This window comes from Micropterus salmoides, unplaced genomic scaffold (genome assembly GCF_014851395.1).
Source record: "Micropterus salmoides isolate LMB-PRFRI ecotype aquatic unplaced genomic scaffold, ASM1485139v1 Ms_hic_scaffold_15, whole genome shotgun sequence".
Lineage (NCBI taxonomy): Eukaryota > Metazoa > Chordata > Actinopteri > Centrarchiformes > Centrarchidae > Micropterus > Micropterus salmoides.
Genome location: NW_024040596.1, coordinates 24,304,657 through 24,332,186, shown reverse-complemented (window position 1 = coordinate 24,332,186; position 27,530 = coordinate 24,304,657). Strand labels below are relative to the sequence as shown.

General features: G+C 40.0%; 1 protein-coding gene across 1 annotated transcript; it reads right to left on the bottom strand.

Annotated features, from left to right (window-relative positions):
- Positions 1-151: 151 nt before the first annotated feature.
- wars2 (tryptophanyl tRNA synthetase 2, mitochondrial) lies at positions 152-27,530 on the bottom strand. The gene is made up of 6 exons (XM_038721197.1): positions 27,401-27,530; positions 11,357-11,614; positions 7,731-7,811; positions 5,910-5,992; positions 4,123-4,241; positions 152-1,194 (listed from the first exon to the last, which is right to left on the bottom strand). The coding sequence occupies exons 1-6, from the start codon at positions 27,503-27,505 to the stop codon at positions 746-748; spliced, it is 1,095 nt and encodes a 364-aa protein (XP_038577125.1). The 5' UTR covers positions 27,506-27,530; the 3' UTR covers positions 152-745.

Genomic DNA, 27,530 nt, shown 5'->3' with positions numbered 1-27,530 from the left:
TACACCTGATAATTGTTTTCAGTCACATGTCTGTGTTTCATTGCAGTGTTCTGTAGGGCAATACTTAGAGTGTAATGCATTTTTCCTCTAGCTCTTTCCAGTACATGATCTTTGCTTGCATTCGTCTGAGACCAAATGATGTATTCTGTATATCTGTAGGAGGGTTTATTTCTTGAATATGTACTTTTATTTGTATGTTCACAGTCCTTTCTTCCATTTCTGCCGGCTTTGTAAAGCACTTTTGATGAACTGTGTTGTTTACTGTTGTGTTTGAGTGCTCAGGGGAGAAATAGTGTCTGAATCACATGTTAAAACACCAATGAATGTTTTGAATCTTACTTGCAAATATTTGTTTACATGTTTTTTTCTGTTGGAATTTAGGGAAACACATACAGCCAATGAGTGTGTAGTGCATGCACAAAAACAAAAGTGACATCTTTCATTCTTGCTGGGCTGTGTTCAGAACTACAACTGCATGAAATTAATTCATTCCAATGAGACAAACTCAGAGGAGAAAATAACAATATGTTGTCCACCAATCAGTTTGCAGTCTGAACAAAACATTACACTGCAGTTGAGTCTTTTCCACGTTGCTTTCAACACATTGTGTTATGAAATGAGTTACATCCTTGAATATCCTAAAGATATAAACAGTCATTGGAATAAAATTTGATATCAGCAGCAGTTAAGTACTGAGCACGGCCTGCAGTATAAATGTGCCTTTACTTTCCAGCCCAGCTGCCTCTCAGCAGAATCCAACTCGCTGTCGGACCTCTCTGAGGACCGGCGCAGCCAGTTCCCGAGCCCTGCGGTTCCCTAGGGCCAGCACTCCCTCCAAGTGGGCACGATCCGACCTTAGCCTCTTGACCTCCTCCCTGATGGGAGTCAATCTCTGTATCACAGCCTCAGTTACAAGCTTCTTATAGGCACCTGTGTCCAACCCTCTGGCCTGGGACACTGCTTCTTCCACACTGATCATTGCCATGGCAGCATGGATCGTCACCAGGTTGGAAACACCTGGCCGCGTCTCCGGGTCAAACGTGACCTCAGAGGTGAAGTCAGTAACAGCACGGCGAACCTTGAGCACGATGTCATCAGGAGAGTCTGTGATGGTAATCGTCGCCATCGTTTGGGGGTCGGATTTGGACATTTTGGCAGACGGGTCACGCAGAGATTTAATCTTTCGCGTTGAGCCTTTGGGAGGAAACCAGATTGAGAAATCCATTAGTATGATGATGAAAAAGTATTTTTCTAAACAATATATTGATTTTAAAATAAGACATCCAGCAGTTGAAGAATTTGACACATTGTAAAATTACCCCCGGCATCAAAGTTAGGATCACATCAGACTGGAAAAATTTTATCAATCATATTTTTGAAACTCACAAAACTAAGCGCCTGTCTTTAGCCTGACAGGCAAAAACCAGGGCAAGCTTAATGATCTGAGTGTACTGAAATAAGTGAAGGAAACCTAAATGAGCATATGAGCTTCTTTCTTCTTGAATTTGTCAACTGAACATTAAGAGAACACTTTAGAGAGATTTTAGTGATTCAATCAAAAAATGTCTAAAATGATGATAAATCTGATAAAAAACAATAATTAATCATTCAAAATTAATACTTTTTTGGGGTCAATCTGTCCATTATCCTTCTGTAAATAAACGTATTGTTCAGTGAAAAATCATTTCAGTGCTAGTTTATAGGGTTTTGTTGTTTTGTTTTTACATCTAGTGATAGATTTCAATTGGTACATTTTTATTTATTTATCAAAATGGATTTTCACAGCATTTTCAAATTCTTTAAATTCAGATGTGAATGATGAGCTGGATTCTTTGTGCAGGAATGAATAAATGAACAAAGAATTAAAGTTTCATTATTTCTGCTTGGTGTGTGTGTGTGTTTGTGTGTGTATGGCGGTGTGTGAGAAAGCGCCAACAGACGTATCTCAGTGTGAAGTGATGGGCAGACAGTGGGAGCCGGGATTTCCTTTCTTTTCTTATTTATCAATCCCCTCCTTCCGCCATCTTGCAAGCGGCAATTCTTTTTCTATATTAGTACAGTCCACATCCGTCCCACATGCCACGTACTGTTTATCGCCATGGAGACGTCTTTATTTCAGGCAAACTTTAAAAAAGTCTTTGGTTCGGTTTCAAAGGGAAGGTGGTGACTTGGCAACTCCGCTTCGCCAAAGACAAGAAATGAGGATGGGATCCAGCAATCTGAGCTAAACACTGCTGCCTGCCTGCTTACACACACACAAACACACACACCCCCTCCTTGAAGTCATCCCAAGGACATGCCCCCAAATCTATTATCACTCTATTATTCTGATACAAGAGGAAGAAAATAATTCTTTAATCAAAGCCGCACTGCACACATGACTGACTTCATCTTGTGCTTTTATGATCCTGATAATCAAGAAGGATGAAACTAGGCGCTCAGAACATGTTAACCATGTGTGTGTAAAAACTCTTGAGGACATACTAGAAAACACTGAACAATCATTTCAAAATAAAAACATTTTTAAATGTAACCTTTATTTAACCAGGCCTCCAACTGGCCAAAGTTGCTGCCAAAACAGAATTTGACCAAGGATATGAGTTCCTTCCACAGACTATTCCCAGTGGCTCAAGCAGAAAACATGACGGTTTTCTTATCCATCACTATCCAACAGTTGGCAACAGACAACGAATATGCTTATCGTCAGAGGTATGTATTGTAAAATGAAAATGTTTGCAAAGCTGCGCTTCTGTGGTTTAGAGGTTAACATGCCAACCATGAACTGCGACATCCACGGTTCAAATCCAGCCGATAACCTCTGTTGCACGTCATCCTCCTTTCTCTCCCTTGTTTCCCAAAGAGGTCAAAAGTCCAGCAACACTTTGTCAGACAAGCGCATTTCAGCTTTTTTCCTTCTTCATGCACCTATAGGTGAAGACGTGCTGGGAATCCCTGCTCTGCTTTCCCTTTGATTCCTGTTATCTCTCTACCACGATAGTAGTAGAGAGATGAAAGATGAAGGCATATCTAATAAAAGACATGAAATGGCCTCCAAATATTTGAAAACAAAATAGTTTGCAAAGATGAACACTTCTGAAAACAACACAGTTATTGACATTTGTTGCTTTGAATTTGGCTTTTTCAAGTTGTTTGCCGAGCAATCGTTACTGACGTTGCATCGTCATCTACATATTTCCAGCAACAGGGTTTGATGATAGAAATTATTTTAGTGACATCAGATATCACAAGTGGCAGTCCCTCAAATTGCAAAGACTTCACACTTCTTTCTAAAGCTGCTGTTTTGCTTAACAATCATTCAGGAAAAAAGAGGGAAATGCAAAGAGACAAATTTATACACACACACACACAAGCAGAAAAATATAACAGAATGCAACATAAGCAATCTGCACTGCACAAACTCTCATAAGATTGAAGACTGTAATTGAATTTTTAAAATGTTATTTTATTAAAACGGGTTTTAAAAAATCTGCCAGTGCACTTAGTGTATGTAACCTTGTTTCCAATGCTAATCAAGTTTGTTTGGTCTAAACTTAAATTTAAACAAGCTGATTTCTATTACAGACAAAAATAATAAAAAGCTCAGATTTTAATTTAAAAAATCACCATGGCGCTCTCTCAAGTCATATGTACAACTCACAGCTGTCACTGTGAAACATGAAAATACTCAGTAATTACAAAGTATAAATTCTATCTACAGTTTACGAGCATCTAAGGGCCGATATCTCATAACATAAAAAGCTGCTAATACTAATGGAATATTATAAAATGTGTGCGTTTCAAAAGGAGTTTGATGTGCTTTGCTGCAATGCTGTTTAAGAAGTTTTTCCACTCTTACAAAAGGAAACTGATGAAACCACTGGATATATTCTGCACATAAAAATAAAAATGGAAAGCTCCCGAATTCTGCCACCAATCACTGGCTACCAGAGATATATTTCATTGTAGGTAGTCAAGCCCTTCTGTAAAGGCAGCCGGGTTTTATTGTATTTATTCGGCATTCAATCAATGGGTGGCACACCTTCAAAAGTCCATATGTGAAGAAACCTAGTGTGTGTATGTGTGCCACCATGCCTGTAAATGTGTGTAGGAGCATGTTCTTACTGAGCAGCGCGCCAGGTTCAGGAAACAAGTCTCCGTAGTGGTTGTTGAAGATGCGAGCGAGATCCTGAGCCAGCTCTAAATGCTGGACCTGATCCTCTCCGACAGGGACGTGAGTGGACCTGAGAGAAGAACGCACAGCACAAAATGAGCTTCCTAAACAACCGTACACATTGACAGCACACGAGATAAAATACACAGCAAGATGTGAACACAAATTGAAGACACTTGGAGTCGCTGCTGGAGCTCTCTTCAGCATTGGTATAGCAACAAACTGTCACTTGGGATGAAGCAATCCATTCATTTTCTCTTTAATAAAATCCAGTTAGCATTAGAGATGAGGGTTTTCGCTGCTACATCTGCCTTTTTTGCCCAGGAAAATGGGTTTTGGCTGAAGAGATCAATTATAAATTTGTTCAGGAATCTGTAGTATTAATTTTTGACTGCAGAAAAAAAAAAACACACCACCACCACACACCAGATCACTGATGTGATCACCATCTTGGCTCGCATCAAAATTTACTGACGCAGCATCAGCACTTTAACTTGCAAGATCGTACATAAATGCAAGTTGTCAAAAACACAAGTAAAACAGCACGGTTTAACTGCACTTTAAATACATTAAAGAGTATTAAAAGGCCGACTCACACATATTATATAAAAACAAATTCTGTTACTTAGGTTTTCCTACTTGTGGAGATAGTTTTGGTTTTATTTGTCCTGATTTTTAGTTATCTGTCTCGTAGATTTGTGTCTACACCCCCACATACAATGGAATTTTCTTTCAGGCGCCTTCCAAGACAGCCACTGCCATCAGTGTATAAATGTGACATGTAGTGTAAAGCCCTTTGAGTGGTCGGAAGACTAGAAAGGCACTATACAAGTAAAGTCCATTCACATTTGTTTTGTTGCTCCCGACACTGAAAGCAACATCTCTCTCTAGACACAATTTCCCTTATTACTCTGGATAAACCACAGAGCACACAACAGTTTTCACTGGAACTGCTTTATACTGAGGAAATAGCCCCTATGAAAACACATGGCATGTCTTGTAGATTATCAAGAGTAATGGGAAGTTGGAAGATTTCCTTGTATTGTGATAAAGGCAGAAATCTCAGAGACATGTCTCCCAAAACCTGGACAAATAAAATCAATCTGCATGGGCTAGATGTAAGTGAGAAAATCTGTGGATGGATGAACTGACCCTTTAAAATGTCTTCAGTGGGAAAAACTGTACACTGATATTGCTGTCTTTTCCCCCATGGAATGCAAAAAGGTTTTTTTTTTCACAGTCCCAGATCTTACTGGAATAAAGTTTATATCACCTTTTATAACCTCACCAATCGCTTTAGCTTGCAGAAACTGATGACCCTGCTTCTTACATGGACCTGTCACTTGTTTTGGCATTAAAATACAAGACAAATTTCCTTGATTCTTCTGTTCTAACATTTAAAAAAAAAAGGGGATGCAACCATGCTTTCTACAAGGATGCATTGACTTCATTTTTCTCAGCTTCATCTGTACCAGAAGCAAAATAAGGCAAATAAAACTGCATTGAAAGAGTGTGACCCCTTCCTAATAAGTTTGGGTTGAATACCAATGCTTCCTTCAACAAGCTTTAGCACTCAGATTGACTGATGTGTGGAATATAACAATAAAATTATACAGGACAACAATGGGCAATAAATGTTCTTTGTAAAGAGAAAAGATTTAGTTAGTCGCTGAATCTCAAGAAACATAGTGCATACTGGAAACACACACACGATCTTCTACTTGTATGGAGTTCTTACTTGTAGAGGAGAATATCGGCGGCCTGGAGGACAGGATACGTGTAGAGACCAACACTGCCTTCATTCTTTTGTTTGCTCTTCATCTAAGTAAAACGCACAGGAAGGAAATTTAAGCAAGTGGAGATGGAAGAAAAAATTAAGGGATAAAAGAAAAAACTTAAAGCAGACAGGAGGAAACACTGACTCAAGTGCTTCTTTTCTTTCCCCCTGAAAGAGCCATTCTCACTTTTACGACCCATCGACTTTCAGACAAACGGGGTACGGATGAGTTCACGGGACATTTTCCACCATGTTTGAGATCAACTCATCTGTTGGGTAAACAAAAGGTGATTTCTCCAAGAACAGAGAACCGCTGGCTCTTTGACTCGGTCTCAACGTGTATTAAAACTGCATGTGGCCGGGGAAAATAACTGTAATCACAAGACTTTTGTAAAATCTGGCGGGTGGTTAAGAGAAACAAAACGATAAAACAAGACAATAGGGATGTTGGATAAATGCCGGACACTCAGAGGGAGAGGAAAAGGGAATGATCTTAATTTAACTATTAAACTGAAGTTAAGCGCAGACGTGGCAATAATTAAACCAGCGTGATTCTGAACCAGCAAGGGAGCGAGAGGAGGTCAAACCTTTGATAGACATATAACATCAATTATAATCACGAGATATGTAATTTACTATAAAGGGAGCCGTCGTCATCTACAGATTGCAGGTTGCTTGATAAAAGATTTGGCTGTACAAAAACTATGTCAGTCACAGAAATCCAAGCTGGATTTTAGGGCCAATCTCCATTTAATTGTGTTCAGATATGAAATAAATACTTCTCATCTCATCATGTTTGTCAAAAACAGATTTGACCGCAGCAAGTAACAGGATACTATGGTTAGACTCAATTTGATTTTACGTCAGCATTGCATCTTATCATAATGACACAATTTGGTCAGAAGGTTTTTTATCTGCTGAAGTATCTATAAGGCTCCAGTAACGTACTGTCGTTAATCATAGTAGGGACAAAATTAAACTGCATCTATTTTTGTTGTTTGAGACTGAAGTGTTTTAGTCTTTGTAGCTGAAATGCCACAGAAACAGGTCGCTCTCCGATCCGACAAAGGAAATCAACAAAAAAAACTTCATGAAACTGTCCCTTTACAAACGGTGATTTTATCATTTCATAGTTTTATTTTATAGTTTACTGTATATATTATTATATCATCTTACATCTCACTGAAGAATAGTGAATGGATATATTAATCTAAACAACTGAAGGGACTTTACTTATATTTATTATCATTATTTGGTTAAAATAAATGCTACAAATAATAAGATTATTATATAATTGTAGTCCATGTTTAACATACTTACTTTTGAAAAAACTCAATAATATTACGTTTTAACAGATGTTTGTAGTCTGGCTTGTCAATCATTAATGCAGTGTCATTAGCCCACATCCAATAAAGGCTTGTTAAAAAAAGACAAGATAATTTGATACCTATAACAGAAGTGTTTGTTATTTTTATAATCACATTTAAATACATCCACAAATTAAGTTATTGTGAACTTGTAATACTGCACCACAGCAACAGAGAAAGAAGACAAGGTTATAAACACAGCTGATTACAGTCTGTGTGTCACACATGATTATAAACAGTAAAAAATGACTCCGTAATCTCTCAGCACCCTTAACTTCCCTATTTACCAAGTGCGAAGTTACTTAAATGGGTACTTTGCTGCCTCGGTGACTGCTCTAAAAGGCTCAATGATCATTGTCTGATCATTTTATGTGCATGTTTGAGTGTCTGCTGCAGGAAATCTGAAAAGTCTCACCTTCCACTGAGGTAGGTGTCGGAGGCGGGGCATGCTGGTCAGACAGCCGAGGATCCAGGAGAGCTCAGTGTGCTCGGACACCTGCAGGGTCGAGAGAGAGGAGGGTTGGGGACACATGCAATGTTACTGTCACAGAACAATCATCTATTATAATCATTATAAAAATATATGATATATTATAAAAATATATGATATATATGATATTGATCTATTATTAAAAACACCACACATGAATTTCAAGATCTTACAGTTTAAGTACAATAAGGTAGCCAAAATATATCTTGAATTGAATCCTTTGTCCTAGATGCAATAACTTGATTTTAATGGGTCATATGTTTTAGTTCATTTTTGGATCTTTAATATTTCACTCGGCAGTCATTCTTTCCTAATCTATAACCTGCCATATTTGGAACCCGAGCTCTCTGTAATAACTCACAAGCATCTGCAAATATTTTGGCTCATTAATTAGGAACTTGATGATTTAAATTTAGATACAGCAAGTGATGTCTTTACTACAACTAAAGAACATGATCACTGCACAACACCGTTTGTTGCTCATGTAGAAGAATTGACACTCTGGCCCAAGGAGTGGTTGTTCCTGCTGTAGTTGCTAATTTTCTGCGTATTTTTCTCCTTTCATTGTCATTGATTTCTTTCTCTTTTTCCCCAGAGTTATATTCTTCATTTCTGTTGGGCTCATACACTATACTACTCATAGGGCTGTGAATTCCTGTAACTGCTGGTACGGGTAGGGCTGGGTTAGGAAAAGAATGTATGTGTTCAAAATCAATAAAGAATGTAACAATATACGTTTACACAATAGACAAATGATATATGCACATTTGCATACATTCACATGTATTCAATATGTGTCCGTGTGTTGTACTTTATTTAGTTAAGTTATAAATTAAATGCTCGTAACCTACAGAAAAGAATTTGAGAGATAAATAGAAGAAATTAATTAAGCAGACAGATTAAACAAACACAGATAAATGGGTTACAGGTGGTCCCTTGTGGGACAGCTGTGGGGTAGGAAGAGGGCGACTCCCTAGCGCCTCCAAGTGGCAGAGAACAGTACTGTCCCTCTATGCTTCTCCCCATCTGTCCACTCCCCACACAGACAGGTGCACACCTGGGTTTACTGTTGAATGAACTGTAGAAAGACAGATCAACACACATTTCCTGATATTAACAGAGCTAATTCAAAATGTGGCTTCATAATAAACATAATCTGTGCTGATATGGGGCCATTTGTTTGAAATGTGTCTTTAATTTTGTCCATCTTAAAGAAAGAATAAGCAATATGGAAGACTTTGTTAGCCACAATTGATGATTATTGCGCTATGATCACTTTTATAACAAAAACAACACAACTTTTTTACACATTAGTATGAATCCGGGGGGGGGGGCATAAATGACAACATGAAGCAATCCTGGATTTGTAAACATCTGTGTTCTCATTGGGGTTATTAGTGTAAGTCATCGATGCCTGTTATTTGGGGAACACCAGATATCAGCTAATAAACACAGGTACACTAAACACTGATCCATCCCTACAGTTCAGACATCAGACATCACTATCTGCCTTAATTGAGCAAGACACTGAACCTCTAGCTTCTCCAGAGGCGTGTGACCTCTGATAAAATCATCAGCTAAAAGAATAAATGTAAATGTTAATTGTTGCTGCATAGATATGTGAATTTGCTCTTCAAGTTTATGTTTTAGTTGTGTTTTTTTGTCTGTTGAAATGGCAATACATTTGTTTGCTGAATTAGCTTAATTTAAAAATGTAGTTATTGTGAAGTAACTGATTGGCGAATGTTAATCTAGTGTATCTTGTGCATCTGGCACTGCTAAATGAACAACATATCCACTTTCATTGAGGCTATTCTGAATGTGAAAAAATAAATGCTTGTGTGTGTGTGTGTGTGTGTGTGTGAGTGTGAGAGAGAGAGAGAGAGAGAGTGTGTGTGGGGGGGGGGGGATGCAGGAAATAGCCTTCTGCTTCAGCAAATTAAACTTTATGGACGCTGGCAATATTGACATCCCCTCTTTCTCTTGTAGCTTGAAAAGCATTCTGGGGAGCGTGACGTCAACACCAGACAGCAGGGACATAAACCAGGATTTCAAGCTAACATGTAGGGGGCCGGTATTCATTACACAGACAGACAAGAGATGGGACAGATGTCGATGACAGCGCCGAAAGGGATGGATATGGTTTGAAGTGCAATAAAACACTGATATTTAAAAGCTTGAGAAGAACAAGGTCTCCATTCATGAGGCATGGCAAGAAGAGAAATGCTAATGTTACGGATCATATGGATATTACACTGATAGTGAGATAGCAAACAACCATGGCAACAACTCATTAAGACTGTAAAGATGGGATTTGGGAAACAGCCGTTGAACAATTGGCCCTGCAGTATATCAACTTTTCTTCACTTCTATAAAACCCAGAGGGCTTGTGGATCTGCTGATTCATTCACTTCATTTCTGATACAGCTCGTCACCAGATCTGCTCCTTTTTGTTTTTTTCAATGAAGTTGAGTATTTTCTTTGGGCAGTCGCTGTATTTTTACATGTGGAGCAGGCGTGTTCAAAAGGAGGGTCAGTCGCACCGCTGCCAAGTTATGTGGCATGAAGCTAAACGGGAATAAAAATAGGACTGTGAGTATGTGTGTAGGGGAGGGGAGTGGCAGAGAAACACAGATGGACCGAATTTAACTATCTCACCCTCTTTCTCACTCACACACACACACTTCAGCTTCTAAACTTGTGAAAAAGAAAACAGTATCAAGAGAGAACCATCAGCTGTTCTGATTTCTCTCATCATACTCACTTAAAATTTAAGCCTGAAATCTGGAATCTAGTCATCACCCTTTCTCAGTTTCTTCATGTGGCCAAAGCAGGACTTAATGGTGGTTTATAGGTAGGTGTGTGCGTGTGTGCGTGTGTGCGTGTGTTTTTATAGCCCCAGTGAATTTGCACAGCATACAGTGGTGATAAGAATCAGGAGTGATCAAATAAGCGTTTTTGGACCAGCTGGCATGTCAGCGGGTAAACATCACAGCAGCAGTAAAATAAACAGTAAAAGATGGCTGACCGTCAAGATGACAAACACGAAAACAGACTTTTAGAAAAGACACACATATTTTCATAAGCATACACGAACATACTTTCACACTAGTCCACTGCAGCATTGATCATGTAAAGATCAGATTTTTTGCCACAAAGTAAACATGTGTGCACAGGCACATGTCAGGAAAGAGCGCTTCGTATGTGATTACATATGAATATTACTGTTCTGCCGATGAGTAAGAGTGTTATTCATTTATCTTTCCAGGTATTACAAAGGAGCTTACATTTAAACACACGTTCATAACACATTAACAATGCATTCCAAATGTCCACGGTGCCCACACAATAATGTTTTGGCACAGAGAAGCATTTATCAGACATGAAGTCAACACGGTGTCTAAACATCATTGCACTCATAAGGTAATCCTGAATTATTCAAGATTTTCAGAAACACATGACCTAACAATTTTGTAATATTAACGTTACATTGGAGAAAACAATTTTATGTCAGGCAAACAAAATCCATCCATCCATCCTCTCCTGCCCACCTGAGACTGCTGAAAGAGTATTGCCCTATCTGAGTTGATGCCGCAGGCCAGCAGGCTGGCTGCCATGTCCAGTATGTTGCTCCTGAGTTGGGCTGGGTCCTGAGGCTGGGTGATGGAGTGCAGGTCCACAATGCTGTAGAGCACTGAAGGATACTGGTTCTGCAGGGCCACCCAGTTCTCCAGTGCACCAAGGTAGTTACCGAGGTGGGGCACCCCAGTTGGCTGGATCCCAGAGAATACGCGCCCACCAGGAGACACCTGGAGAAAAGGGGGGAAATGCTCAGGTTAGCATTATTTTATACAAGATTCTCTGTGAGGATATGTTCATATAATTACCTTAAACAAACCAGACTCACACCTTTATTAGGGCTAGTGTCTCACATAAATCGTGTCTCATGTGCTTATAGTACCCATAATATCTGTTTCTCAAAATTAATGCAGTAATGATATTTTTATATAAAACTCAAGATAATGGACAGAAGAAAGAGATGAAAGAGAAGAGAAACTAGTGTTTGGAGAGAGAGGCTGAAGGTGAAAATGTTAGAAAGTCACAACTAGAGAGAAGCCTGCAGAGACTGAAGTGTCAGTGTTAAACTATTGGCAGGTTAGAAGCCAGCAGCAGTCATGCTTGTATTAACGAGATGCTAACTCCACGGCTATCACCTCAGTTCACTCCCAAACACATCCAGCATAAAGAATGCATCACCTCACTGGCCAACAATAACAATTAACATCCGTCCAGCCAACCTCGAGACCTCTGTTACCACAACGGGGAAGTACAGTGAAAAAGTAGGGGAGGCAGAACCACAGAAATGGATCAAATACATACATGCAGCCCAACAGTATAACACAGACCTTATTTTACAGAGCTGGAGCTATGAGAGCAATTGACTCTTCACCCCCCTTGAAAGAAAGAGGGAGATCACTTTTTGTGTTTGTATTGCTGGGCAAACATTGTTTTTTTTCCTGCAAAGCCTTGCCAGGCCAGACCGCCTCATTTCTACTGGCATGGGCCCACTCCGCTGAACCCTGGCTTTCAATTGGCCCTGCTGGAAGAACATCTTAACCACTGCTTGTAGCACCAAGCACTACATGATACAATTAGAGGGCAAGCAGAGCGGCACCTGTCATCAGACATGAAACCGCAAATGGTATCCAAAATCTGGGGCTTCTTCACCAAAGCCGTTACACAGTAGATTAGGACTTCAACAGAGGGGGAAAACACATAGAACCAGGCTGGAACGTGATGTTTTTGTTGGGCAGTTATAAAGACAAAATTGTTGGCGCCTGGGTGACACACATTTGTCTGTCCACCACGGAGGCCAGGGTTTAGTTCCCGGCAGAGGTGCAGGGCTGTGGCTTGGCCGGGTGCTCTAACTCACAGGTGAGAAGAGGGTACAGGGATCATGTCCTTGTTGGGGTGTGTAGGTGGAACATGTGGTGGAGACAACATAAACCTCTAGGTGCACAAGGATAAGAATTATATGAGGTGTTCAAAATCCAGAACAAAAGAGGGGCCAGCAGTGCCAGAGACTTTTGTATATACAAGGAACATGTCCATCCTGAAAATAGCACTGCAAAGGCCTGTATTGTTAAAGGTATGTCGCTACAGGTTCATACCAGGGAGTCTAATTTTGTTGAAAATGGCCATGATTTTCATGATCCGATGTCCCTTACTATTTTGGTGATGTTAAAGTTTTACAACTCTGGAAAATGATTTCAGCAGCAGTCATTTAATTGTCCATCTTGATGACTGTGAGCTAAACAGCAGCATAACACTGTTCAAGTGAACAAGACTAGAGTCTACAGTCAGCTCTATAAGACTATACTTGCACAGCAGTGCTTTGAGCTAAATCCTACTATCGGTATGCTATGATAGTACTACCATGCAGATGTTAACCAGGCTTACTATATTAGTTTAGCATGTTAGCATGCTAACATTTGCTACTTAGCACAAAATACAGCTGAGGCAGATGGGAATTTCATTAGTTTTGCAGGTATTTGGTTGTAAACCAAAGCATTTGACTAATTAAAACGTTGAACTGACGACGGCGGTAGATGAAAAGTCAGGGGATCATCAAAGGCCCTGTTTACACCTGGCATTAACATACATTTTGGGTCATCTGATCTCATGTAGACAGTTCCACGTAGATCAGTTCATACCTGGCATTAGAATGTGTCTTCATATGAGTCTCGAGTGATCAATTGATCAGATCTCTCTTCTACGCTCCACAGACATTATTTCCGTTTGAAAAGACCAAATATGCTTAACCTGAATTTGATGAATTTACCATTTATCAGACCACAAGTGAGACAAGAGTTAGGTTGGAAAACCAATAGACAGAGTTGCAGTGTTTCTGAGGGCCGGGCCCATAACTTTAGTCACTGATGTTTGTGAAACTGGATCATAATATAGAAAATATTTATAATTGGTTTCGCTTCCAATGTTCTCTGGCCGGCGGTCCAAAGCTCCTGTGCTAGTGGTGTAAACAGTAACACAACCCCGGTGCTCCGAGCTCCCAGTCTGGGCAGAGGACATCAACTGAATAGATGCTCAGATGTCCTGGCCCAGGACATATTTGCAGTACACACTGGTAAAAGAATGTGGTCATATGTGGCCCATACCACCTCCAATTGTGGTGTAAGTAGAGCTACAACTAACGGTTACTGTTATGTTGTTGATTATAATAATGACAATTATTTTCTCAATTGTGAATAGTGAATTTTGACAGATTAACTGATTATCAAAATGGTTTATTTCGCAATTAATTTAATACAACTACTTGGTTAGTCGATTAACCATTGCAGCTCTAGGTCTACATGATCAGATCTCAATGGGTCCTCAATGCGTCTTGGGTGCATTCAGGGCGGAAGTTATTACACGTCCTCCTCAGGAGAACATGAATGTTTGTTACAAATTTCATGGCAATCCATCCAATTGTTGTTGATACATTTCACTCAGGGCCCTAAGAACTGGTACTTAATAAATTGGCACAAAACAATCTTCCCACAAGGTCCATTAAAAAGTTGTTTTTAAGGTTTCGATTGTATCACACACCACACTGAGTTTGGCCAGTTGTCATAGAACTGTAAATATTCATTTTAAAAACTACTCACGTTGGCTTAAACCAACTTGTCAACAGGTTTTACTAGTTTACCAATTCTAAAGCTCTTGAAAAAGGCTTTGGCTAAAGTCTAGAGAGTGTCCGTGCTGTCGTAAAACAAAAAACACAAGCAGAAAAAAAAAATAAAAAAGCAAACAGTCAACATGTAATTACATAAAATTATAGACTGTATAAAAGAAGTGGACGTAGCTACCATGGCGCCACCCATTGGTTTTATGGACTACCGTTTTGAAGCTTTAAATTTGGCATAATAGCTGCTGTCATCTTGTTTTTTTTTGGAACTAGAAGTGACCATATTTGGGCGAGGGTGGAGTTGGGGAGAGATATACATTACTACGCCTGACAGGTCGCCGTAGTAGCGACTTGTTAATCACAATGAAACCACGCCCTAAAACATACCCTGCTTTGTCTTCTATTTAACTTTAAATTGGACCATAATTATAATAATAAATAAAACTGAACATCATGCTATATTGAAGAAGACCTGAAACTAGCGATTGAGACCATAAACTCATTATTTAAGTGTTTACTAAGGTAATTAATCAAGTAAGATGACTTTCTCATAGACTTCTATACAATCTGACTTATTTTTGCAACCAGTGGAGTTGCCCCCTGCTGGCCATTAGAAAGAATGCAGATTTAAGGCAATTCTTTATTGGCTTCACTTTTCAAACCCAGAGGCTCCCACTTCAAATCCAGTCAAATTAGTTAATTTAAATTTTGTGTTTTAGAGTGCTATGTTGGACAACCCTAATAAGAAGAACATACGTGTATGAAGAGCAAAAGCCTCTAAAACTGTATGGGTGTATTTCAGAGTAGTGCCTCCTGCACAGCAGTAGAAAAACAGCACATTTTTAACCAGCAACTTAAAATAAAAAGTAAACTTTTGTCAATTGTTCTGATCTAACAAACTGTTCTGATATAAACAGTACATCTTGATGTTGATATTGTAAATATCACTTTCAAAGAAAATGACCCACAATTCTGATGAGGTTAAGTTTGTTTAAGTTCGACACGAGATGTGTTGATGGGATGTAAACAGCAACAGCTGGACAGAGGAGCCCGTTTTAAAACGTTTCCCCACAAAACCCATGGGATCTCTGTGTTATCACCTCAAATCTGACTGCCGATCATATGTTCGCCGGCTGCAGTCTTTAAGGTTATCATAACTAATCATTAAAACCTGAAGCTTTCAGAGGATATCCTCTTCAGTCGCTGCTGAGATATCGGTTATCTTGACAGCTAGCTGAGCTACATCACATTCAATCTGACTGAGGGACAGGCACAGCACAGCCTCTGAGATCAGATAACAGCTGCTCTCTCACCAGTTTGGCCCAGAACTTCTCCATCTCTCAGCCCTGAGGGATCGAATAACAACTGCTCTGAGGCCAGCGTGGTCCACAAAGTCTCCATCTACCGGCCTGAGGGAGCTGGTCGCTGCCCGGCCAGAGAGAGGCAGGAAGGAACTGGGTGCTTATGTCATTACCGACGGGGTAATTGCACTGGAGTGCCATTGATGCTGAGAGCCTCTTAAGAGGTGTCAGGATTGATTTGGGTGCAGACGGGGCCCCGAGTCTGGCTCATGTGTGTTCTCACCTCGAGCTGACACGCCAAACGCATGTTCCCCCTCTGCTCCGTCCCCCAGGGGAAACCATTAGCTATGCAGACATGGTAATGGTGTCATTTGAGCCAATCGAGTGTCAAATGAGAGTCAACGCCACGGCTAACTAGCCACTGGGCAATCGCACTATCATGCATAATGCTACTTCGCCAGACACCTCAGTGTTACTGTTGGTCAGAGGAAAGTGTCTTTAAACATGTGCCTCTATAGCTGTTGGAAGTGAAAGTAGGTTACACAAAGAAGTAAATCAACTACTGCATGATGACAGAGGAGACAGCAAATGTTGTAAAAGCAATTATTGTTTGTAAGGAATACTGCACTGCAAAGCCAAGAGTAATAAAATACTATCATCTAGCATACCTTGGCCATGGACTATATTAAACCTGTGCAAATTCATTCATTTCAGCATTCAGATACTTGTAGAGTGCTTGACTTAATTTGTTGGAGATGAAATGGCACCTTGTGGCTTGTTAGAAATTCCAGTAAGATAAATCAAATGCACTTCAAACGGTTCAAATTACTAAACATTTTATAACCAAATCTAGACACCTTAATTAACCTGAAACCATCACAAAATTTGGCTATACTGCAACATAGATAGTGTCCAGTGCTTTTTTTTACTTACATTTTTATTATATTTTCATTCTTTTCTTTTCTATTGTTTCTTAATGTCTGTGCTGAACATTCAAACTGCTATATAAATAAAGCTGAGTTGTTTATTTTAGTTTCTTTTTATTTGCCCTGCGGGCCACACCCCTCTCAGTGACACCACCCCATGCTAGCAGTTCTGCAAGGCTGTACTTAAGTAGAGTGGGGCTTTGAGCTACATGCTAACATGCTGGTGTTTAGCCAGTATAATGTTTACCATGTTCACTTAGTTTATCATGTTAATCGAGAGACATTTCACTCAAACCCACTAATGTTAACCTCCTGGAAGCACCAGAGGGAAAGTCAGGCGATGTCTTAAGTCACTAGGATTCACCACCTGGGAGCCATTAGTGTCTGTACAAACTTTTGTGCCAATCCATTCAGTGGATGTTGATGTATTTTTGACCATGAACGTCAATGACAATGAAAAATAGCACCTGAGATATTTCAGTCTGGACCAGATTGGTGGACCTATGGTGGACCAGTAAGCTGACAGAATGATATCCCCAGAGTCAGGCCGATAGTGTGGCTAAAATAAGACATTACAACATAACATTTTTCTGATATGAAAAAAAATTATGAGACAACAATTTAAGCAACAGCAGGCTCCATACAAATGAAATACAAAAGTCCAGGGGAGAAGAATCATCTGCCTTCCCCTTCTGTCTCTTTACTTCCCTCTCCGTCTCACAGACGCAGGAAACGCTGGTTGTTCGATCCTCATATTGTACACCGACAGGCTGTGGTACTACATTGTTGCTAAGGCGACGAAAGCTTTCTTCATCCATGTCTGCCATATGCTCAATGCATTACGCACCATGTGTGTGTGACATTAACGCCAACAGCTAGAAGGTTACATACACTGAAAAGCAATGTTTTCACACTTGCAGTACCTTTCCGGGAATATGTGTTAATTTGACTGCTCATGTATGTGTGTGGTAATCTCCATAGGGACAGAGGTCATGTGCAAACATAGACATATATGCGCACGTGTCGCAGTCTTTGCCTACATCAACATCAGTTAAGCGGTGAGGGTGTCTGTCCATATGACACTGGTGGAAAGATCAGACACATCACAAAAAACAGTAACAAGACCAGATCCTACGCACAAGCTGCTTTATCAAATGGAAAACAAAAGCCAACCTGAACTGATTCAACTCATTTGAGAACAAATAGACAGTGTTCTTCTTTTTGAGTCAATGTTGGGTTTCCCACCATTCCAGGTTTTTATGGAAACAACAGTTCCCCTTTCTCTCCAAAATCTTGCAGAGCCCTGGAACCACTTCTTTGTGGGAACTAAATGTGTTCCATTTATCATTTGAACGCAAAATACAATGAAATGACATACTTACAGAGGAATGAGCAACAATGACAAATAGTACTGGGACAAGATGCATAAAACTTGAATCTACACGTTGACACAAGACAGAAATATGCGTATAATCTTGGTTTTTTGTTCCCTGTGGAGAGAAGCTAACTCCCACAGGGCAGAGATTTTACAAATCTTGTAGGCTGAATTAACTCACATGACACTTTAAGTCAGCCTTTCAGTGCAAGCAAAAACATACGCCTTCTATGCTCACACTGTTAAATAAACAGATGTATGCACCTAGAAGAAGCATTACATTTCTTTGCTTTGTGTGTAACTTCAAAATCATATACACTACACATTTTTATTTCCAATTGATAATATTATTCTTGGTATACCCTAGAAAGCTGTGTGTACCTGGTCTGAAGGATCCACGAGGTGTGCACATTCTGACTGCAAGCTCTTCTTTTATAAATTACATCATATAGGGGTTTTAGTCGATCCTTTTATACATTTGGTTGCTAAAGGGAATCTCACAAACTGTCTGAATATCGTTCTCATAGTTTTTTGTTTTGTTTGTTTCCTTCATTCAATAGTTTATTGTTTTTCCTCATTGGACCCCAGTCTCCCAGTTGGTGTCACTATAAGTAACGGTTGCATTTGAGGTGTTGCTAAAGCATGCTATGCTAGATTCGCTATTATTTTAATTTTTGAGCGGTTACAGCTTCGAGAATGTCCAGGTCCACAGCCTCAATCCGTTCAATGTTATTAATCACAGCCATGGTTTGGTTGAACTAGGACTTGCAAAACAGTGGATTTCTCTTCTCAGATCTGTTCTGAGCTGCTTTTCATGGCTCATGCATCATATCAGAGCCTGGGAGTCCTGGTGTGGCCCACTGACATCTCTCTCACCAAGGGGCTGATGAGCGGGGCCGACAGTCGCCGCCATTTTACAGCGCCAATTTCAACACATCTCAAAACCAGCTCCGGGAGCATCACTGCTTGCCCTGCTGTGAATTACCATCAGCTCTTTGTGGGCCGGGGAAAGGCTCCAGATTTGGCCGTGGCTGCATCGAGATGGGCTTACAGATGGAGGCATCAAGACACACAGAATCCAGTGTTCTTCTTCGGTCCTGGGCGCCCCACGCAACCTATTAACACCGGCATCATGCTGAAATGCACCTTGACACACTTTCCCCCAGTCCTCTGTATCTTTCTTCATCTCTGTCTTTCTCTCACTTTGGGACCTGTTAACGCTGGCAACCAACAGAGCTGCACTTCAGTGAGGTATCAAAAAGGAAATGGGGGTTACTGTATTAACCCCCTTCATCCCTAAAAGCGCGCGCGTGTGTGTTTAGCCAATGTGGGAACACACCACAGCTTGAAACAAAGTGCATATGACCACAGAGAAACACACAAAAACTAAGAAAGGGGGTGGTGGCTAAAGCAGGAGAAAGAAAAAAGTAAAGTGATGAAGGAGGCAATGTGGTAAAATAAAGAAAATAAGAATAAAAGTGTGACTATGGCAGACTTGGGCAGTTTTTTTCTTTTTTCCTCCTAGTGAGCGGGTTGGAGGGGGAGCAGAGGAAAAGGCCCAAAAGGAGCGTTTGATTAAATCTGCGGTTGACGTGTAGGACAGGTGAGATTGATGAGGTTCCTCTGAGTTTCACACTGTGCAGAGAGCGGGGGTACAGGAACAGTACGCTGCAGTGTGGCGGGCCAGGGCTCGGGGCCCGCTCGCGCCGTGGGGTCCCGTGGCTGATTAATGGGACTGGAGGCCCTTCAAAAACAGCACTCCCCGCAGACAGGGCCCGACGGTGCTCCAAAAATAACCAAGCAGGGGAGGCAGCCTCAGCCTCTAGCACTAACAGGCTGCAGCTTCTGAAGGAACCAGACTTCAATACGGCCTGCGGGGAGATAACCAAGAGGAACAGTGCCTGCTCAACACAGGAAGCTGTAATCTGGCTCATTAGAAACTAAACGTTTAATGACTTTTCTAGTTTATGGGAAGTGACAAACACTGACAGCTGATATTGTATCAACTACCGTATCAGATTACCTGCTGATGTAATTGCATGCAACAAGTGTGAGAATGTGCAGGACATTACAGCCACAGAAGCACAACCTTAAGTGTGAACAAACAAACTTAAAGTCCCACAATAAAATATCTTACTGAAACTGATTTAGAAACTAGCCTAGTTCTGAGCTCTTCAAGGACATACTGTCCATGTTGACTTAAAGAAGACCAATTGTGCTTTTCCACATTTTATGACTTTTCTACAATGTTACATGTTCATGTTAATCATGGCCAAAGCTTCAAAAAATGAGGTTAAAGTGTTTAAAAGAAAAACCTCAGATTTCCTCCTTTTCTGAACGCTCTGTTTTCAACTGCTTTTTATACCAATGCCTCTGTTCTAGGACACACGGAGCTTGATGAGCCGGTATCCCATATATGGTCATTTGCTCCACATAGCTACGTTCTGTCTATCTGTACCACTCAGGGACAACAACAGCTGATAACATTCTTCAGTTCTTAGCCAATCAGAAGACAGTGCGCTTTAAGGGGGGGGGGGGCATTAAAGAGACAGGAGCATCTACAACTTTTTTTCGTGCAGAGGCTGAAATGACTGCCTACATTTTTTTTTTACTTTGAATCATGCAAAGCTGCCATACAGAGGTCACAGAACTACAATATAGGACTGGAAATGCAGTATAATAGGTCTCCTTTAAAAGTTGAGAAGTTTAAGTTGAGGTGCTCTTACTGCTGATAAAGCAGAAAAGTTAATTAAAATATTTATTTCTGAATGCATATTCATTTTATTGTCTTTATTGTTAATTAGCACATGCTTAAAACAACCATAAAACCAAATTTAAAAGCTGACATAATCATATTGTTCATAATCTGCCATCCTGAAATGCAATAGGTAGTGCATTTCCAGATGGCGTTGCATTGAGTTGCAGAAAAACTTGAGCTAGTTCACTTTTTGCAGACGCCCCTGTGTAATTTCTTTGAGACTTCTGCGTTAGTATCCCCACTTTTGCCAACAGAGTGGTCTCGCTGTAATAAGTAACAAGGCTGTGTTTTCTAGTGCTGATCAGCACAACCTCACACAGAAATATTTTACGCAGTTGAAAACACTCATCCCTTGATAGCTACTGACTGACTAAAATCAGACCTGATAAACACATACCAGTGTTATTAACTCCCAAAAAAGCTTAAACCACTATCACTGTCTAAAACTGAACTATTCAGGCAGTTGAAACCAATAATCCATAACCACACATAAAGCAGCTATGTGCAGCTGGAAAAGCCAAAACTAGCTGAATTCATTTTTTCACTGGTAGAAAAACAAACTCAGGCCAGAGCTACTTGTTTCCATTCAGTCCTCCATGTCTGTTGGACATGTTTAATTTTATTTCACTTGCCGGAAACAAATGACTGACAGGTAAGCTAATAATACCCGAAAAACACATGAAAGTAACAACACAGCAAAAAATAACCAGCACACACTTCATAAATGTATCAATATGTAATTATGGTAAGACTCACAGCAAACCTCTACCAGCAGCCTCTCTGTAATTTACCCCTGCAAAGGTGGCGTATGTTGATCTCTTGATACCAGATACTTGCTATGTTTTAATTAAAAATGTCAGACTCTCAGCAAAAGGCGCTGGATCAGGCACGCACAAAAACACAGGAAAACTAGAAAGATTCCCCAGGCCCAACTGTGGGTGCACAGCTACAGGCTGATTCTGTAATTTGACTTAGCTAGTTATGAATTTAAAAAATAAGGAATATGTTGACATATGGGAAAGTTTTAAGAAATGGTTAGTGTGCAAAGCATCTGAGTGAGGGCCCTGGCTGGAGAATGACTACGACAGACCTAATTACACAGAGGGGACTGCTGAGAATTAGCGGGCTTTTCTGACAGTTGAAAATAAATAGGGCAGTTAATGAACATCCTCAAAGGGGAGGCCTTGTTTCCTCACTCTCGTCAGCCTCTCCCATGTGGCGCAGGAGCTGCTCTAATGGTTTTAGCTGACACCCGAGTAAGTGAATTTGGAACAGCGGAGAACAGAGAGGCAAATTAGAAGTCACTTCCTCTTTCCTGGAGCCCGTGGCTGACATGACTGATATCAGTCAATAACAGGACCACAGGCGAGGGACGGCTGAACTAGGAGCCCTGTATTTACAGCTGACATGAGGCCGGAGGTTATTGTAAGGCAGTAGGGTTGTAGAGAGTACACACTTTTCAATCCCAAGCAAACATTACAACGGCTAAATTTACGATGGCGTATTAGGGCCATTATAGATTTTTTAAAATTATAATTTATGAGAAAACAACTTGGATACTCTCTAGGGGTGTCCCCGACTAATGATTTACACCTCCCCAATGGCTCGAATGTATACATTTACTACTCAGGTAAGTTTTTAAGTTATAAATAAATAAATGAAATATTTGATACAAGATACAAAACAATTGCTTGTTTGACTTTTTGAAACCACTGTATGTCAATTTAATTAAAGAATAAATGTCAGAAGAGAAACAAAATTACAAATACATCTACTCTTGCTATTTTAGAGGAACAGATGTGTACATATACAGGACTACTATAAGTTCCCATTGTGGTTCATTTTACAGAAAAACATGTAGCCTAAATGAATATGTTATGTTTTTTTTAGCTGCAGGTTGGTTCACGTAGCTTGCGATGGGTATTCTTTTTTGCACTTCCTAAACTTAAAGGAGTAACCCGACAATTTAGTTCTGCACTTCCATAAAGCTGGGAACTCATGGCAGACAACATCATGGATGCTATATTTCCCATAATGGAAGTCAACAGTGTCCGTTATTACAGCTTCCCCGCCTGGTTAACATTTTTAAAAACTGTATTTCAAAATCCATATCAGTTTTTAATACATGATTTCTGTGACAGTTTGGCAGGGTCCAAGCCCAAGCCCTGATGACATTACCGGGGTTATCGTCACAGACATGACAAACTCTGATCTGTAAAATATCAAGTTCACCTGTGATGTCTCTCTCTCTGAGAAATACCTGATGGTGACAACTGAACTGAGTTGTTAAATGGTCAAAAAGGTAACCTAAATAATATCTGCTATTATGAGCAGACATTAACAGCAAATTTTAACTACTAGTGACAAGATTTTAAAAAGCAACACACAGCTGTCCACCGACCACAAACATTTCTCTAAAAATTCAAAGGTCACACTTCATCTTTGTGTCAGTCTGTTGAGGTTCATTGAATTTTTAAACACATTTTCCAGAGCAGAGAAAAACTCCAAAAAGCGTCTTGTTTGACGCACATCACACCTCAGGGCATTGTGAGTGTGCTGGTGTTTGGACTCAGCCTTCCACATTTGGAGAAAATTAAAACAAATGAAAACCAACACTTCATTTCTGATGTTATTGCTGGTAATGAAGCACTGCTGTGATGCTTTCTGAGTCCCTCGCTTCCACCCCTTCCTCCCCTCTCGTCACACACCTCTCCGGTCTCTCCAGAGACATTGCCTTAACAAAACACAGACAGGACGGCGGTGAACGCGCATACTGTATTACAGCTCGTTCATCAACCAGCACAGGGCTTTGGTCAGATGGTTGAGGTTTTTAACTGCAGCGTAATGCAAGAACAGCTCAATAATTAGCATCGTTGTTGTACTGAAACGCACTGGTTATTCTTACGTGTGCCCGGGGACTCGTTGTTTGCCTTAACACCCCATTTGCTTCTCCAAAGCAGCCGTGCAATGATAGGAAACCCTAAGCTGAGTTATAGTAGGTCCATTTCTTGAATCCAATGAAGTAATAAAGGGAACACTCAAGTAGTGCTACTGAGGATATTATGTCACATGTCAGACTAGGAAAGGAAACTGAACTGAATAAAATCAAGACAGAAAAGGGAAAAAGTCACAAATGAAAGCTGCTTTAGTCAAAAACGATCAATTAAGAATGTGATGGGCCACTTAGTGCTGAGGAGGAAATGCCCAAAACAGAATAATCCAAAAAGTATGATTTAAACTCAGCAGGAACCTTAAGCAATAAAAAATTATATTTCCAAGCAAATAACAACAATATAATTTTGTGGTTTTATAAAAGCTAAAGTAAAATATAATCAATGTGTCACATTTACAACCACATTTTGCCACTTGCCTTGTTTAGTTCAACTCCAGTTTATTATTTCCTCCAATTCCCAGAATGCCTTTCCCCCAGGGACTGGGCATAACCATGTTTGCTTTCATCTGTACTCAACCTTCACTCTTTGATTCTGACCAACTGACACCATATAGCTGACAGTTACTGTTGAGGTTTTAAGTCTCTGAAAACATTTTCTGCTGTCAAACCAAATGCAGCTGCTCTAAATACCAAACCTCCCTGCTACAATTCCACAAGTATTCTCTATGTATGTAACAATAACAGTTTGCAGAGACTGTTGCACTTGAAAGCAATGGACTAACACTAAAAATACTATTTTCTCGGTCGCATATTTGATGAAGAAGTGCAGCGCTTTGGCTTCCTGCCCAGGAGAAACTTTGGATGATTTAATTCTTGCACTCAGCTGCTCAGTTTTTAATTTTGTCTTAAGACAAGAAGCCATACAAGAACTAAATATAATACAGTCTAAAATGAGCCTTATCCTGATTTATATCATAATTTGCAAGAATTCAAAGACAGATTTTTACACCTGATAGTTTCACTTAACAATGCTATGGAAAACAGTGCACTGTAGTTTAAAGCTGGGCCTGGCAATTTAATTCATTTTTTTTGTTATAGCCTATTTGTTGAAATTCTATTAACATCCCAAAACCAATCTATAAATCAAACGCTCCAACACAAAAATGTAGAAAATCCAGTATCTGTGGCTGTCCCAAGCTACATTAAGTACGGCCCAAATGAAACGATTGGCTGGCCTACCCGCCTGTCTACGTACCTGTGTGCACGCTGCCTGTACACTCACTGTGCATGAAAATGTGTTTTGGGAGAGTGGCTTTGGGGGAGGCCTGAAGGGAGGGGGTGGGATTTTCCGGTTATGTATTTTCATGATCTATGCATCTTTTGCTATTTCTCCAACACTGCCTACACCAGCTTTAATGAAGTTACACGTTTTAAAAGCATGAAAATTATATAATTAGTAGGTTCTGCTGATGACTGAGCTCGACTCAACTTACTAAAACACTAACACTACAATCCATTTGGACAAAGAAGAAAAAAAAAAGAACTAGAACCAAACTGATACTTGACATTTGAGATCAAAACCCAAATAGGTATTTGAGAGTTTTCTATAAAAATGTATAGCAAATTGGTTGATATTTATTGATGTACTTTAATACACAACAAAACAAACATTTTTTGATTAAAGTGGCTATATTATGCATTTGGGGGGTTTCCCTTTCTGTTAATGTGTTATATATCTTTTTTAGTGCATGTAAAAGGTCTGCAAAGTTACAAAGCCCAAAGTACACCTTAGGGAGTTACTATGTCCCACAGAAAACACTGCTCCTGACCTTCTCTTCCGTTACTTGTCTATGTGATTACAACACATTCGCATAAAGCCTGCCATGGTTATTGTAGCTACAGTGATGTTCCCAGCTGATCAAGAAGCCTCAGGAATCACGGCGTGACTTTTCCCGAGGGTGAGTAGATTTACTGTTGCGATGTACAGTATGAGAAAAAGAATGTGTTTTTCATCAAAGCCTGTAAACCTATTCTAGTAGGACCCCCAAATAAAAGCATGAAAATGAGCATAATATGGCCTCTTTAAATTTGAATATAAATTATTCCTGATGACCCATATGAAGGCAAGATGGGCAAAAGCGGTTGTGAATAAAGTATGGAGTGTACTGGAGAAGAGCTGCATGGTGTTTTTTTTAATTTTGATGGGCTTGCATTTAAACTCACACTGGTGTGCATCTCATTGTGTGTGAAAAGTAAGACATTATTATAGAACTGCAACCGAGACATGTACTGTTGACCACTGACAGGTGAAGTGAAAAACACTGATTATCTCATTATCGTGGCACAGTGATCATTTTGTCATCATAGTTGATGTGTTGGAAGCAGGAAAAATGGGCAAGTGTAAGGATTAAAGTAACTCTGGCAAGGGCCAAATTGTGATGGCTAGACGACTGGATCAGAGCATCTCCAAAATGGTCTGCAGTGGTCAGTAGTACCTATCAGAAGTGGTCCAAGCAAGGAAAATATGTGATTTTGCAACAGGGTCATGGACGGCCAAGGATCACTGACAGGCTGGACCGTGGTCCGATCCCACAGACGAGCTACTGTAGGTCAATTTATTGAAAAAGTTGATGCTGGTTCTGATAGAAAGGTGTCTGAACACACAGTGCTTACAAAAGGGGGCTGATACACAGGGAAGTCCATTTCTCGACATCTCAGGGCTGTTTTGGCAGCAAAAGGAAGACCTACATTATGACGTTTTAGCTCATCTGAAGCAAGCCACAAGTGTCCACCACAGCCACATAGGGCCTACAGATAGTCCAAAGAACATCGACCCTAGCACTATGATACCATAACATCATGTGATACACATCATCACCACTACCCAACAAGACAGTATGTAATATTTTAGTCTGGGCATCTGCGCCACAACGAGGTCAACAGACAAGCTATATTATACTACAAATATGTTGCACCACTAATATTTTGCACTGCAGATAAGATTGATCTTTCCCAGTGGATAAAACAATTATTTCTGCCAGCTTAGCATGTCTTGTGAACAAAGTTACTCAACCAACTTTGATACTGTATAAACATGTATACCTCCATATACTGACATGCTGTAAAGTGATCCATTTTCCATTCAATATGTATTCCTTTGTACTATTTGTATTAGTTTACAATTCACAAATACAGTTGTCTAAAAGATGTTTAATTTTGCCTCTTTGTTAAGCTTCATTGTCCTTGTTTTTTAGCGCAATGTCTATTTCTATCTTCCTGTAAATTGTTCTGTGTGTAAGTAACGTTACATTGATCGCACAGACATCATGTTCACTGTCTGTATTGAGATAATTAACAGCTGACATGCTCTTATACAAACAGCCAGTCTGTTCTCACATCTGCTCTAAAGGTCACTAATTATCAATTCAAATAATTTGTTGATTAAAAGATTAATAAACTAGATTTTCATGAAGAGACAACACAACACAAACACGTTGATGAAATAAATACTAATTCTTAACACGTGACGATTAAAAAATAGTGAAATTCTAAGAAACACACAAACCCAGTTTCAGTCTGTGTGCAGTCTGCAGACGTGAATCTCTTATTCAAGCTGAGACACAGTTAAGACATTATTTTCACCGCAGCACGTACCTTGTTTTCCGTACAGACCTCAGCGCAGAGTACCCTTTTCGGGGAATTAAACTTCTGAATGAATCTGAAGAGATGTTTCAAGTTAGTTCGCACGGGCAGCGCCATCTTGGATTGTGACTTCACAATACGG